The sequence below is a fragment of the Pholis gunnellus genome (genome assembly GCF_910591455.1).
Source record: "Pholis gunnellus genome assembly, chromosome: 2".
NCBI lineage: Eukaryota > Metazoa > Chordata > Actinopteri > Perciformes > Pholidae > Pholis > Pholis gunnellus.
In genome coordinates this window covers 11624664-11639684 of record NC_136536.1, presented here as the reverse complement: position 1 = coordinate 11639684, position 15021 = coordinate 11624664, and the positions used below count along the sequence as shown (strand labels likewise).

At 41.2% G+C, this 15021-nt stretch overlaps 2 protein-coding genes across 4 annotated transcripts; both read right to left on the bottom strand.

Annotated features, from left to right (window-relative positions):
• Positions 1 to 1936: 1936 nt before the first annotated feature.
• On the bottom strand, positions 1937 to 6161 carry tlr9 (toll-like receptor 9; the record flags this gene model as incomplete). Its single annotated transcript, XM_079176036.1, has 3 exons — positions 1937 to 2806; positions 2923 to 5895; positions 6150 to 6161. 3 exons carry the CDS (start codon positions 6159 to 6161, stop codon positions 2600 to 2602), a joined length of 3192 nt encoding a protein of 1063 aa, XP_079032162.1. The 3' UTR covers positions 1937 to 2599.
• Positions 6162 to 6722: 561 nt separating this feature from the next.
• LOC306712525 (acylamino-acid-releasing enzyme-like) lies at positions 6723 to 14810 on the bottom strand (the record flags this gene model as incomplete). 3 transcript variants are annotated; one of them, XM_079181835.1, is made up of 23 exons in its annotated part: positions 6723 to 7360; positions 7476 to 7582; positions 7666 to 7768; positions 8032 to 8222; positions 8499 to 8587; positions 9208 to 9288; positions 9644 to 9727; positions 10291 to 10429; positions 10591 to 10679; positions 10845 to 10896; positions 11033 to 11130; positions 11360 to 11420; positions 11641 to 11762; positions 11864 to 11904; positions 11988 to 12079; positions 12184 to 12321; positions 12439 to 12513; positions 13265 to 13356; positions 13464 to 13539; positions 13727 to 13814; positions 13923 to 14049; positions 14135 to 14264; positions 14758 to 14810. In XM_079181835.1, the coding sequence occupies 23 exons, from the start codon at positions 14767 to 14769 to the stop codon at positions 7255 to 7257; spliced, it is 2193 nt and encodes a 730-aa protein (XP_079037961.1). In that variant the 3' UTR covers positions 6723 to 7254. The 3 variants fall into 3 exon arrangements, with proteins under 3 accessions (XP_079037961.1, XP_079037960.1, XP_079037959.1); XM_079181834.1 differs by lacking the exon at positions 14758 to 14810 and having other exon boundaries at positions 6723 to 7151; positions 7253 to 7360; positions 14135 to 14351; XM_079181833.1 differs by lacking the exon at positions 14758 to 14810 and having other exon boundaries at positions 14135 to 14351.
• Positions 14811 to 15021: the final 211 nt, after the last annotated feature.

Genomic DNA, 15021 nt, shown 5'->3' with positions numbered 1-15021 from the left:
ATCTGCTTGTCAGTCATAACATAGCTGTCAATCCCTTATCCATCATTGTTTGAGACAATGAATTTAGCTTTATGTGCAGCAATGGAGCCATCAAGTCTGCGAGTAATTTCGGTACACAAATATTGCAATTAATTTTAAAAAATGATGAGGATTTAAAATATAATCACAAAGATGAACTGGTAAACCATTTAAAACAAGGAAACCGCGAACATGTTGGCTTGCTACTATATAATAGATATAATTTGCATTAAGATGGAGGTATCGGTCAGTTTCGAAGGGAACACGCCAAATTTACGCAGCTGCATAACTCCTTGACCATACTGGCAAAAGACAAGCACGACTGATTCAAATACCAAATCAAATGCCGAAAGTGGAGAAACAGAGTAGTGAACGTCTCACTTCGCCTCAAGCCTCTGCACTTACTTGTGAGTTGGCAGCCAGCTGTTGCCGCGGAGAGAAAACTCGAGTCACCGCCCAAAACTGCAACAGCGTAACTCCTTAATTTACATGATTACATTTGCCTCCCTCAGTTCAAAAAGCGGCCAGCCAACCTAAGGGACAAACTATAAAGTAGGCTGCACCATCACGAGTGGAACGGTCGTTGTGCATGCGAGTACGCAGCCTGGACACAGACGCCCGAATAACTCTACTACGACCACGGCATGAAGGATTAGTTTCTTGCTCATATGCACACGGCTACACGACTTCGAGCTAGAACCTTACATAATAATTAATCTGCCACACAAATTGAATGCAGTTTCATTTGTTTAAATAATGTGGTCAAATGATGCCACAAAGTCCAGGTGTGCCCGCAAGGTGTGCTCCAGCTTACCGGGCAGGCAACTCTCCATCACCATGAAGTCCCAACCGTACCGTGTCCGACCTCGGCGCAGGCTCCATGATTTCATCGGCTCAGCTGTCTCATGACCTGTCCTGCCATCGGGTCCGCGTGGGCGCGCTCTCCCAAGCTGGCGCGTGCGCGACCGGCGTGGTGGGGCAGCACGACCAGCATCAATGGGAGGGTTTATTATTTTTTTATTTTTTTTTTTTTCATAGGCACCTACATGACACTTGAAAGGTTTTATGTACACGAAGCCAGATTTGAAAATAAAAATATATATACTATAGAGTGCCAAGTAAATTCAATTAAATAAAAAAAGAAATGGAATTGAATTTTAATTATTATAGACCAGGCAACACATATCCTACCCTAACAGTCATAGCCACATTTAAAGCCATAAAGGCAAGCTTAATAACAGGGCTATAAGAAGCTGATACATGCAAATAAAGTAATATTACACCATGATTGGATTTAGCCACAGGCTGTAATATGCTGACAACTGTGCACCTGGGCGTGGCTCTCGATTGCTCTTTGAGAAGGTTAGGAGACTGCAGCTGTTCAGGTCCCTGTTCATGCACTTAATATAATTCACCCAGACAATGAGCAAGAATAACATCAGACTTTCACTCTCAGAAAAGTGATGGTGTTCTGTCAGATGGAATTACCGGGCCACGAGACAAAGAAATGAAACAGAGATCCCAGTCCACAAGTCAGTAAATAGATGTTTTTGCTTTCATGCACGCACATCTGTCGTTCATCACTGAATTGTATATTCTTGTCAGGAGCTTGCAGAATTACTTATGTAAAGCTTCCTTGCACTGAAAATTGGTGTAGCCAGATGTGGCCCAAGTTTCCTCCTTAAATGTCTTGAGAAATGACAGGTGACTTTGAATGGGTGCAAGCAGAAGACACAATTATCTGTGACCTGTACACAATAAGTTTCAATTCCTCCTAAACATCTAACAAAAGAGAAGTGAAACTTTAAGATTGTGGGTGGGGGGTGTTTTTTACACAAGTACATAACATTACTCCTTTGTAATACTTGAAATAAAACTACTCTAGTGAAATCAAGTCAAGTTTATTTGTATATTCCAATATGAATGCCTATATATAATGTACAGTGTCTTGATTTGCAGCCAACAACATATCCCTACACAGCCCAAGCTCTCTAAAGACAAGTATTAAAGAATCAACATCATATTTTGTTAGATAAAAAATAACAAAAAAAGTAAAATATTTACGGCGCATGGAAGAGTGGTTACGTTTTAAAAGGTACTCAATACGGAATTCAGAGCATATCTGCTGCCTCCACATGGCCACACTGAGCCGGCAGGTAGCAGCTAATGGTGCTAACAGCAGTAAGGTGGCTTGTCGGCCATTAGCTAGACAGTGGAGCACAACAGAGAGACTCAAATGCACTCAAATGCAAGCGTGGCCGGCCCGGCGATGTAAACAAAGCACAGAGAACCTCGGATTACAACACACAGAGTTAAAGTGACTCCATTCTCTGCACAAGTAGCCACAACTTCACTATATCTCTACATTATAAATAGTTGTTTGCACAATGTTAATACTCTGAATCCGATATACATGACCTTTAATCTAAAAACATATATAGTTACATATTAAAAACATCCACCTTGTATCATTACATATGTGACACATGCAATTAAGGAGGTTTGTAAAAATGATGCAATGGAAAGATTCTTAACAACAAGGGCTTTTTGCAAGTGCTCTCTATTAGCAGTTGAAATGAAGTCATATAAAACTTTCACTCATATTGTTGTCATAGAATCGGAGGTTATCTGATGACAATGCCATTCTCATTCGGTTCCAGAAAAGGGGTTGAGCCCTTGGGTTTCTCGGCCAGGACAACACAGACTGTTTGCACAACCGTTTCCTCAGCTGAAGGTACTTCAGTTTGGGAAACATCTCATCCAACAGAACCAGCATAGCTGCATCCACCTTATTTGGAGGAAATCAGAGATAATTTAGTGTTGTGAAAACATCGCAACACCTCAGATGGGATAAGACTCACACCCACAAAATGCTTATGGAAATAAAAAGTACATTTTACTCACTTTCTCGTCCAGAAGCCGCTGTTGAACCATGAAGAAAGCCTGGCGGATCACACCGTTCACTGTTTCACCACCAGTGGCACCATTGGACAGCACAAACACTGTCTTCACACTGCTGTGGACAGCATTGTGTAGATTTTCAATACATGAAAGCCCAGGAATCCAGTCCCTCTCCTCCAAACAGAGACAAAACCTCCTGTGACCTGCGTTCTCCAGATTGACAGTTAACTCATTGTAGATCCAATCCCTCACAGCCCGGTTCTGGGTGTCAAACACCACAAAAGCATCGTAGTGATAACGCGAATCACTACCAGCGAGCTGGGAGTAGCCTTTATGTCCTGCCCAGAGTACCTGTAAGCAATACCACAGATCCCATCCATAGAGATGCTTCAGTAGGGGCAGAACAGTGAACGCCACAGCAAAGAAGGAACAGACGACCAAGGCTAAGCTACCATATATGTCCTGGCAGGACCGCTGGTCCATAGAGAGTACACTCTTGCGCTGCTGGGACTCTGGGTAATCACAGTGTACATGTGTGGTGAGATAAGGAATCTGTACCGGAGTAGTACTCAAGAAGTCCGCAAACCAAGATGTATCACAGTCACATTTAAAGGGGTTGGCATGCAGGGTGAGTTTCTGGAGGGCACTACCATTTCTAAAGGGGGCAGGGAGAAACTGGTGGTTCAATGCTTTGATCTGATTGTGGTTGAGATACAGGCACTGCAAGGATTTCGCCATAGTGAAGAAATCCTCAGGAATATTACTAAGGCGATTGTGACTGAGGTCTAAGAGAGAGAAATTTGCTCCAAATTCTATGACTTTGAGAGGCAAATTATAGAGGAAGTTCTGACTAAGATTCAAGTGACATAAATTGGTGAGTGCGGAGATATTTTGCCATGGGAAATAGTTCAGCAAATTGTCGCTGATGCTCAGGGTCTCTATGCTTCCTGGGAGGTTACACAGCACTTCTGGGGAGACTGACTTCAGATCATTATTAGAGATGTCAAGGTGGGTGAGGTTTGTAAGGTTTTGAAAGAAATGAGTGTACTTGTTGTTATCAGACTCCCACATAATGTCCAGGTGATTTCCATAGAAGTAGAGGTACTTCAAAGAGCTGCTGATCAGCCTTTGATCTATTCGCATCCCAATGCCATTGTTTGCCAGACTTAGAACTTCTAAGTTTGTCAAATTTTGAAGGAACTCAAAACGATGACCCATGCCTTTCATTTTGAAGTGAAATTCATTGTTACTAACGTCTAATACCTTCAGCGTGGGTTTAAGCTCACTGAAAGCTTCTTTATAGTAAAAATCAAGTCTATTGTATGACAAAATGAGAACAACTAATTTTTTCATGCTTTTAAATAGCCCGCTCTTCAATGCCTGGCTCATGTAATTAAAGGAAAGGTCTAAACAAACAGCATTTTCCATCCCAACAAACACCTTTTGGTTAATAGACAAAATGTCATTTTGAGACAGATCAAACAGCAGTCTATCACGGCAGAAAATGTCTTTAAAGTGTAACAGAGATTGGAATTGTGACACATTGTCCTCAAACGATTCCAGCCTGTTTGAAGGGTTGGATTCCCAGGTATCACTTCCAGATGTGGCTTTTCGATCTATTAGCATAAGGGGTGGGTCAGGGGAATTATGCGTGTACAACTTCTGGTTCTGACAGCTTTCTTGTTCCTCAATCTCAAAGGAGGGACTCGAGCAGCAGGGAAGGAAATTAAGCATGTTTTGGGAGAGGTCAATACTGATGAGAAGCGGTAACTGCTTCAGAGATGTTAAGCTACAATTATCGATGAAGTTCATTCTCAGTTCTAGTCTTTTTAGATTTTGTAGTTTAGACACAACATTAAGACTCTCTTCTGAAAGTGTGTGGAAAAAGTTACCACTCAGAAGAAGATATTGCAGACCAGACATATTGCCAATATATGGGGAGAGGATCAGTTTCGGAAATGTCTTCAATGGTTCATAGTTATAGATGAGGCTAATCCAAGTGAGGCCCTTCAGCTCTGCAAAGAAGGTGCCATTACGTAAAGCATATGCCAGGAGGTTGTCAGAGAGATCCAATCTGTCTAATTTCTCCAAAGGCCGGAAAAGACCCTCTGGCAATGTTTTCAGGGAGTTTCCTCTCAAGCTGAGGTAGGTGATGGAGCTGTTCTTAGCATAGAAGGAGTCTGGGTGTAGGCGTAGCGGGAGATTTTGTGGGCAAGGAAAGCAGGGTCTGGCTGCATGGTCACAGCGCTGGCAATTCCACTCCAAATTCAAAAACCTGAGGAGAGTCAGGTTGGCAAATGCTCTTTCTAAGATCTCTGTGATTGTATTCTCTCTTAAATCCAGATTCTGCAGTGAGGGTGGCAACCCTTTAGGGATAGCAGTGAGATTATTATACCCTAAGGTAAGGTTTTTGAGTTTTGGGAGCTCTCTGAAAACCCTCTCGCTGATGTTTAAGGACTGGTTGCAAGGGTTTGCATAAAAGCAGTTCCTGGAGAGGAAGAGCTCTAGGAGATTTGGAGTTTTTAAAGGGTCGACAATGTTGAAGATGCAATTATTCTGTAGGTCAAGAACCTCCAGGCTTTTAGGTAACCAGGGAATAGAGGTGAGGCTGTTTCCTGACAGATACAGATGTTTAAGCACCAATAGGCTTTTGAATGCATCATAGTGGATCTCCATTTTGCACGAGCGGTCCTCCAAAGCTCTCAGGCTACCGGGTTGACAATTTCCCATTATTTTCAGAGCTTTAAGGTTCTGGACACCCGACAAATCATCCTGCCCCACTTGAAGTATCTTAGTCCGACTTAGATCGAGTGACATTACAGTAGTTGACTTGATGAAGGGGACACGCTTGAGTGGTCTGTCGCAGCAGTCTACTGTGGTGGTATTCCAATCAGTGTCACATGGGAAGAAGATGGTATTTATGGTCCTCACTAATGGAAGAAGCTGACAAAGGATGAGGACATTTTTCAACACAGCCTGAAAAAAAAAAAAAAAAAACTTAACTTCAGTTGTTTGTTAATGTTTCAGAAGATGCAGTCTGAGCAGACCATTTAATTTGACAAAATATCAAACATATTCACACATTTTTCATCAATATCACCATATATACCCTACTGTTAATTAAAGAAGCTACTAACAACTTTAAATAAATCCCCTTAGCTTTTTTAAGCCTTTCCAATCGACCATGTTTGTCCATAAAATGTAACAATAGAGATATATAACTTTCTTACAGTAAAATGCATTTCAATTTTGATCGCAGAACAAAATGTTATCTTACTTACCATGACAGGTATAGCATGTATCTTAACATTCACATCAGGAGCAAGATGAAGCAATCTTTCGTCCAGGTGGGGAGAGGAAAGATGTAATAACTGTATCTAACTGCCGTTACAAGAAACTAGATACATGTAAGCAGAAGTGAAAGCCTGTGGACATATATACACGCACGATGCAAATCAGGTGACCTATGTCAAATTCATGTAGGGCATCAGATACAGAAATTATGTCAACAGATTTCTTTTTTTATTATTCATGAACAGTATAATAACCACTTACTTTGAAGAAAGAAAGAGTATTTGAAGAAAATTACTCAATGCTTTGTTTTTCTGACTGTACAGATGGACTAAAGAAAGGACAGAGAAAATGTTTTTTGCTATTGGTGGACAAAGTATTGTCTACTGTCTACTGTGTGACTTCCTCAATTCAGTACAATTCTAAATAAAAGTTAACCACTTCATCACCTGCTTCAAAACCCATTTTCAATCTGAATAAATGCTTATGTATTCATTCATTCGACACTGGTAGTATTTTTACAATCAATTTATTAAGTGCACTGTATCATGAAATCCATTAAATCAAAAGAGCATTTTATTTTTACAACAAACCGTAACAATGATCAATGAAAAGATTGATTATGAAATGATTTTCCTTTGCTAATATAACTTTAAACACAACTAACACACTGAGAAGTGCTTTCTGTGTGTATATAGGTGTGTACAAACTGCAAAAGAAAAAAGGAAAAATAAAATGTATTTCTGGTTAATCAAAGCTGCATAAAACCTGCTTTTATTCAAGTGCTGTGTTAAAATATATTATCCCATCCACTTATTGGAAGTTATGGCTGCAATCACTGTAGCCAAAGATAGATAACAAGTAAAGGACAGTAATACAAAGTGTGTTCTGGTTGGAGAGCAAGTTCAATGCTTTGGCTTTGGATTGGACATCATACTGTCCTGGAAACAGGAGCAGAACATCCCTTATACACAACAGTGTCTTTTCCCTGCAGCAACAACAACAGCATTGGCACGCCACTATGTATTTATCTGATATTTACCATCACTGACACATGTGTTGAATTATCCACAGAGCGATGTTCATAAAGCCATCAGACTCAGCATCAACCTTGGAGAGAGAGTGATTGTTCCCTGGGTACCACAGTATCCTAAATAATACACACACACACACACCAGAGCATTAGTGAATGAACAATAAAAGCCCTTTGTGCAGTGCATATCTGACACAACCAACAAAACATGTTACTCAGACAAGCTGCTTACCGGACTGGGACCTGCTTTGCTTTCAGAGCTCTGTAATATTCAATTCCTTGCTTGTTGGGTACACGCTTGTCATCTTCCCCTATGGTAAGCAATACAGGGGTCTGTACCTAGATGAGAGATCACCTTAGGTTACTACATTGTGTAACACCAATGAAGCCACATGCACAGACATGCACAGAAATACTTATACCTGTGTGACGTGTTTAATGGGGGACTTCTTCAGCATTTGTTCCCAAACAGCAGGGTCAGGTAGACAGTCTGTACTGTAGTCGTAGCCAGCCTCAACCATGCACCTGAAAAATATCAGCCAAACATCAACCGGAAGGAAAAAAAAAAGAAAACAGAATGGCTTTGAGGTCTTTTGTTCATGCATTATTGAACACTTCCTTCCTGACAGTGAAGTGCCCTTTATCTGGCTCACAGCTGTCAGAGTGGAATGTCAAGGGTTCAAATGATGCAAAACAACAAAGACGAAAAGTTGTGCACAACTGGCACAGTCACAAAATGAGTAAACGCGGGTGGGCAAGGGTGTGGGAACGTGCATGCCAGGATGTACCAGTCCGGGATGTCTGTGCTGCCAATCATAGAGGCCAAATTGGTGACGGGGTTGCGAGCCACACAGGCCTTGTAGAACCCTGGGTACTGGCCAATCAGATGACAGGCCAGGAAACCACCATGGGAGCCCCCAGAAACTGCCACCTTCTGCATGTCGAACAGGTCCCCCTTCAGAACACTTTCAACAGCAAACTGGTAGGAAGAGAAACACAGGAAACTGTGAGAGATCATTTGTGGTGAAGAAAAAAGGAAAACCAATGAAAATCAGAAGTTGGGGGACAGAAACAGAAACTATGGCAACCCTCCTCCACTAAATATAGAAATAGCAACTAAAATCAACAAAGTTTAAACAAAGAGCAAGGATGGAAGTCATTTTTACCAGAAGGAGTAAAAGATACCTTCAGAGATCTATCATGACTAATCGTTTTAAGCAGCATTGGCGCTCTGTCCTACATGTTTTATTCTTACTTGAACATCTTTGACGTCCTGGGTGCCAACATTGCCAGGTAATGAGAGGATACTGTCCTGGCCGTACCCAATAGAGCCACGATAGTTCACTGAGCAAAGAAACAACAAAAAGTAGAATTACCACTTGTCTCCACCAAGTCAAGTTGCAGTTTACATCCATGTCTGTACAATATGTCATTACTTCTATCTTTCTATCCTATTAGACATTTGTGTGAAATTGTCAAAATTAAAACTTGAGTTATGGCCAACGTGTTTTGTGAGGTCACAGTGACATTTGAACAACAAATTCTAATCATTTCATCATTGAATCCGGGTGGATGTTTGGGCCAGATGGAATGAGATTCCCTCCAGACGTTCCTGAGATATCGTGTTCACAAGAATGGGACGCACATACGTACATAGGGAAAAGACAGATGAAGGAATGGACGACAACCCCAAAAACATAAACACATTTCCATCAATGTATCGGTCCTAGATATTATAGTTTTGCACTGAGTCATATTTCTCTGGTAAATTTACCAGGAAAGTTCTGATTGGTTAAGCCTGTGAAGTACACCTTAAGATGTTCACAAGATAGGAAAAACTAAGCTAAGCTAAGCGCAGTGAAGGGAAGTGACTATGGAAATAAATACTTTTTCTAGTCTGAAAGTCTAGCCGAACCTATTCTGTTTTCTGAGACACATAAAAGCACATTAACGTATGAACATACCCAGTAATGTAGCAAAGCCCATCCTGCACAGCACAGAGGAGGACAGAAGCCAATCAGCCACAAACACGGAGTGAGGACCGCCTAAGTAAAAGAAACAAGTTCATGTAAAATACAGATTACAATTTTGTATCAAAATGCCACTGATAACTTTGCATGTAGAATCAAATTGATATATAACATCTTACAACCATTATCTGTAGCAGTAGCACTTGACTGAACAGAAACCAATCCCAACACAAATCCAATTTACTCTTCAGCATGAATTCATAGCACTTCAAATGGAAGCAACATTTCTATATTAATTTAGCTATTTGTAGATACTACATTAGGTTAAAACTGTACAACAGTCAGCAATTATGTACCACTACCTAAGTGTTGATTTAGTTTGAACTCGAAAAATAATAATGACTCCAGAACCATAATGAGAGTAACCAACCATGAGGAACGACAACAAGAGGCAGCTTCACTCCATCTTGAACCTCCTTTGGTTTGATCAGCAAAGCTTCAAAATCAAGGCCGGCTGGAATATAGAAAGAAATAGTTAGTCCTATAAGATTACATAGGCTGTTCTTCATGTCTCCCACAGACAACTAAAGCTTTTCAACCCTCCATAAACTAGAGGACATCATTATTCTTTCTAAATTAAAACAGGAGCTTCATCCTGCAAACTCCTTTACTCCATCTCCAGTAAACAGAACTGCCTGCTGTTTTATCGTAATGATTACTATCGCATCATTTTGTGCAAACTTATTAAACCCAGCCACGATAAAATTAAGTCTATGTTTATTCTTTAAAAAGCCAGGGGGCTGTTAACTATACCGCTAACCCTAAATATTATATACTGCATGTATACCTCCCGACTAGTTTATTACATAAACCTGTCCAAGAGATAGCTTTGCAAAACATCTTAACTTTGAGACCACATAATTATCACTTTTCGAAAGGTGATGATTCACCTCTCTGGACTGCTGAGTGTGTGAAGGAGTTCCTTACATATTCTGTACACTTCATGTATGTGAAACAAAATGTATTTCAGGTCCTTCTGTGAGGAATCCTGTCGAGATACTAATAAAACACTCTTACGGTATTGACTGTTGTCTTGCTCTGGTGGAGGAGTGAAAGTCAAGATCTGCCAATCAATTTCTGGCATCTTCTGAGAGTCTTCCAAAGTAACCCAGACCACTTCCTCCTGAGAATCCCTGGCCGGAAGGAAACCCACCCTCTGGACAAAGAAATACAATTGCAATAGGTGAATAAGACATATACGTTTTTGACTAATAAAAGCCCCCCCAACCCCATCCCAGAAATGTAATTCCTGCAATAATATATTAGGTATATACTAGAGAAAAATGTGAAGAATCAAAAAAAGACCACTTATCCTACCAGACTAGGAGGGCAGTTTGGAGAGGAGCAGCTGACCACCATCAAATCTCTCTGTATGTTCAGCAGACACCAGTTACCGACATCGGTCTCTACAGACAAACAAAGAACATCATTAGACACAAAAGCTTCCCAGAACACTGACGCGGTAAGCAAATCACCTATTAGAGACTGTAAACACCACACAACAACAAACAAGACTGTCAATACATGAGAATGAGCAACACCAAGGCTGATCAATGTGTCTAGCCACTCACCTGAAGTCAGAGAGGTGACGCTCCCTGTGCTCATATCCACCATCAACAGATCCTACAAGAGAAACAACGGTTAAAAAAAATAATAAAATGTCCTCAGTCTAAATACTTAATGTGTAAAACATACAGTAATATCAATATTGTTTGATTTGTATCACAATAACAAGAAACTTCCCAGGAGTTGACTGTACCTTGCGGCTGCGCTGGGGGCAAGCAACAATAATACGCTGACTATCAGCTGACCAGCACTGAGCGGACAACTGAGAGCTGTAGATGCCAGTAAAGCCATCTGTAAAGCCACACAGACACAGACAAGTTTGATATATAATGAAACTAGAATTACCGCCTCACAGTCGTATGCCTGTATCAAGTTTCAGTTTACATTCACGTCTGCCCAAAATGTCATCATTTCCTCAAGGCGTTCCTGAGTTACGGACGGATGGATGGACAACATGAAAACATAAGGCCTCCAGAGGCACGAAAAAGGTGCACTCACGTGACCATCAAGTATTCCTTACCCTCTCCAGGTCTCTTCACCACGTCCACCACCACTGAAGTCTTCTTCGTATACCAGTCGTACTAAAAATAAAATGTGCAATCACAGAGGAAAGCATCGCATGAAAACTAATGTATAACTCATAAATGTATTTCTGCTACATGTCTACACAACAGAAGAAAAACAGCAGATGGTGCATTGTGTCAAGAAACATTCCTTCCTAATTATTCTTTTCACTGAGTACAGTGCAAGAATAGAAAGTTATTGTGTCTTATGTGGAAAAGAGGCCCCATCCTGTCTTACCATACAGAGCCTGCTGCACTGCATGTGTGGTCCAAAGACAGAACATTCCAGGTAGACGATCCGACACTGGTCTGGGCTCAGCCTGGGGGAGCACACTGCACTTGTGCCTGATGTTAGCTGTTCTGAGGGACACAACAAATACAATAAACATGAACATTTGCAGAAATAATAACAGAATTGAGCTCTATCTTTTTAAAATATAATGAGACAAACATTCGCTTACCACATCCCCCACCAGTAAGATCCACATAGAACAAAGATGACCTGACAGAGAAAAGGAAGACATGAATAACTTGAAGTAACTTCTGATAGGCCAGCTTTAGTCCGTCCCTTAGATCGGTAATCACCTCCTGTTGGGGCAGTACTTGAGGCCAATTCTGAAAGGCTCATGCCACCAGCCCACAAACAGCACACCTGTGTCTCCTGGAGCCCAAAATGCCTGCAGAGACAAATTAACGGACAGAGAAAGCAACAGCAGGAGTACGAGGGTATGAGCAGCATACTATACAAAACATGCATCATTGCACAAACTGCTGTACCAACCTGTCCAGGTGAGATGTCTTCAGGCACCCCCTCCAACACAGAGACGTTGTCACCCTCGATGTCCAAAACACAAAGCACTGGACGGCTCTTACTAACCAGAGCCTCTCCCCAGTCCTCATAGAAGACGAACTGCTCCCCCTGCAGGGGTAAAAAGGCAAAAACACAACAAGTTAAACTAGAGTGGAACATAACCTAAGAATGTTGAATAAACCTTTGATTAACAAAAATCCCTTGTGTTTCAATATTTGCATTCACCTTTACAGCCTCTTTTTTCTCCACACTCATGGTTTCGTCCTCGTCCTCAATAGAAGACAACTCTGGTGACTCACTCTAGAAAACAGATAATGAAACATAGAATAACGAGTTTTTGCCTCCTAGTCTGACCGATCTATTACACCAATCACACATGGGTAGAACACTTGCTTCACTACTCTAATGGCCACATCCCAATCAGTGTCGTCGAGGTATTTCGCTTTTGAAAGGCGATGGAAAATACCCGGGGTGCATTCAAAATGAAACCATTCCCAAAATGCCGAAGGTTTGCCATGCTTTTGCGATTGAGCAATAAGCTTAAAACAAATGGTGTGCAACAAACAACCTTTGAAATATGTTTGATGAGGTTTGGTGAGTGTGCATCTGCTGAGGCCATTAGTCAACCAACAAGGTCATTTTGTATCATCCAGCTTGTACTAAAAGCTTTCTTATCAAATTCTTCACAGATAACCACAGAGTAGTTAGCAACTTGAACCAACAACAAGGCAATCTACGCACCATGTAGCTTCTTAAAAGGTTGTTTTTAGGAGGTTTTACTCATGTGAATTGAGGGTCTAAGGATAGAGGGTGTCATATGCTGTGCAGATTGAAAATCCCCTCGAGGCAAATTTGTAATATTGGCTTGTATATATAGATAAAATTGTCTTGACTGTTTGTTATGCTCTGGGCAGTATTGAACACAACCGCAGCAGTGACCTCGGGGAGAAACTAAATGCTTTATTTGCAACCTTTAGAAATCAGAGCAGCAGTTCTCTGCCCCATGTGATTCGGTACTGATTTACCCTCAAATATAGATTTACTGACAGACCTGGAAGAAGGATTCTGCCTTCGGTCTCTTCCTTTCTGCTACATACAAGAGGTGGGTCTCAGAGTGGGACCAAACCAAGCAGCCAAACTGATCTGAAAAAAATACAAAACAGAGCGTGATTAACACCTCGACTGGCTCAAATAAATTGGTTAACAAAAGAGAATAGTCAGATAGGTAGTCAACAGTGCAGTTAACTCACCATCTTCATAGACTTTTCCATGCTTCTTTAAGGCTGTTAGATTGATGCTTTTCATCTTTATGTTTTTACTCCAGATCTGAAGGGTCACAAAGAGGTCCGGGTTGGAAAGTCAAAGATCTTGGGTATCGAAGTGCAAAGGAACAAGAGGTGTTAAACCTCATGGTGGAATACAGAAATGTACAGAAATACAGGTGAGCACCATAAAGGGGGCCATAAAAAAAAATAATAATAATTGGTACAGTGGGTGAGGGACAGCCACACACCTCCAGAAACTGTTTGTCCTCTCCTTTGATTGTGCAGTCTCTGACAACGGCCTTCATCTCACCTGAGGGGGAATCCTTACTTAGCACCCTGACAGGGCAAACATATTGATGAGACATTGTTCAGTTTGCTCGGGGTTAGATGTATGACGAACATATTCAAGCCCACTCCAAACAAAATAACTAAATGTTTACATACTCTCCCTTGATTTCAGTGCAGTTTCCTGAGGCTCCAGAGTAGACCACCGACTTGTCGTCGTGGAATACAATGTATTGTCGGCAAAACTTGACATTCTCATTCCTGTCCAGATCACGCTGGCTCCATTCTGCAAAAAAAGAAAGCATTTTAACAAAATGTCATCAGTGATCCTGCAGAGATCTGATGATCTTAGTATGTGCGTATGTGAGTACCTGTGTAGATGTTGTTGTATTTGCCTCCATACTGAGAGGTGACGACAGGTCCCACGTCTGCTCTGCTCAGAGAAGGGAAGAGACTGAGTTCCCTGTAGAGCCTGGCAATGTCCTCAGGGTTGGTCATCACCTGACGACAAGCCACAGAATAACTCATCGCACTGACGTTACGTCTCAATGATACGAACTGTCCAGCAGCGAACAACGCCTTCCTCATGTCCTAGCTAGGAAGCTAACCAGTCACACATAAGTTTGTGAAGTTAACACAGTTTATCGCCAAATAACAGAGGTCAGTTCATAAACATTAGCCGAATCCGTTATGCTAACAAGTCAAGCGATCGCTGCGTGGAAAACAAAGCAACCATGTGAACAGGCTGGTTTGTTTTAGCAGTGTTTGAGCAGGAACTTCCTGTGCGAGCTGACGGAAAACAACCGGACCAAGTGTCAGTTGGCTAGTTTGATTTAAAAACTGGCTAACGTTAACTGAGCTATTATCAAACACAATGACAGCGTAATTAACGCCAGCTGTAGCTATATAAGTACCAATGTGAGGTTTATTTTTGTGTAGGATGTGTTAACTGTTCCCAAGCAAAGAATAAGTAGTTAGTAAAGTGGAAACATACCTGCGACTTCATGATAACGACTGTGTGTGTGTGTCGTCAGTCTGCAGGGCAGTTGAGAGCACAATAGAGTAATTACGGCGCTCCCGTACAAAGTTAACTAAAAATAAACGTTACTGTGTCAGCTTCCGGTTTTAACTTAGAAAATAAGATAAAATCCCTGTTGAGCAGTTCCTGGATGAACAAAAACACCGGAATTTAGGAACGAATATTTAAAAACAATAATAAATAAATGACACGTAGTAATCTAGTAAATAAGACAGTCAA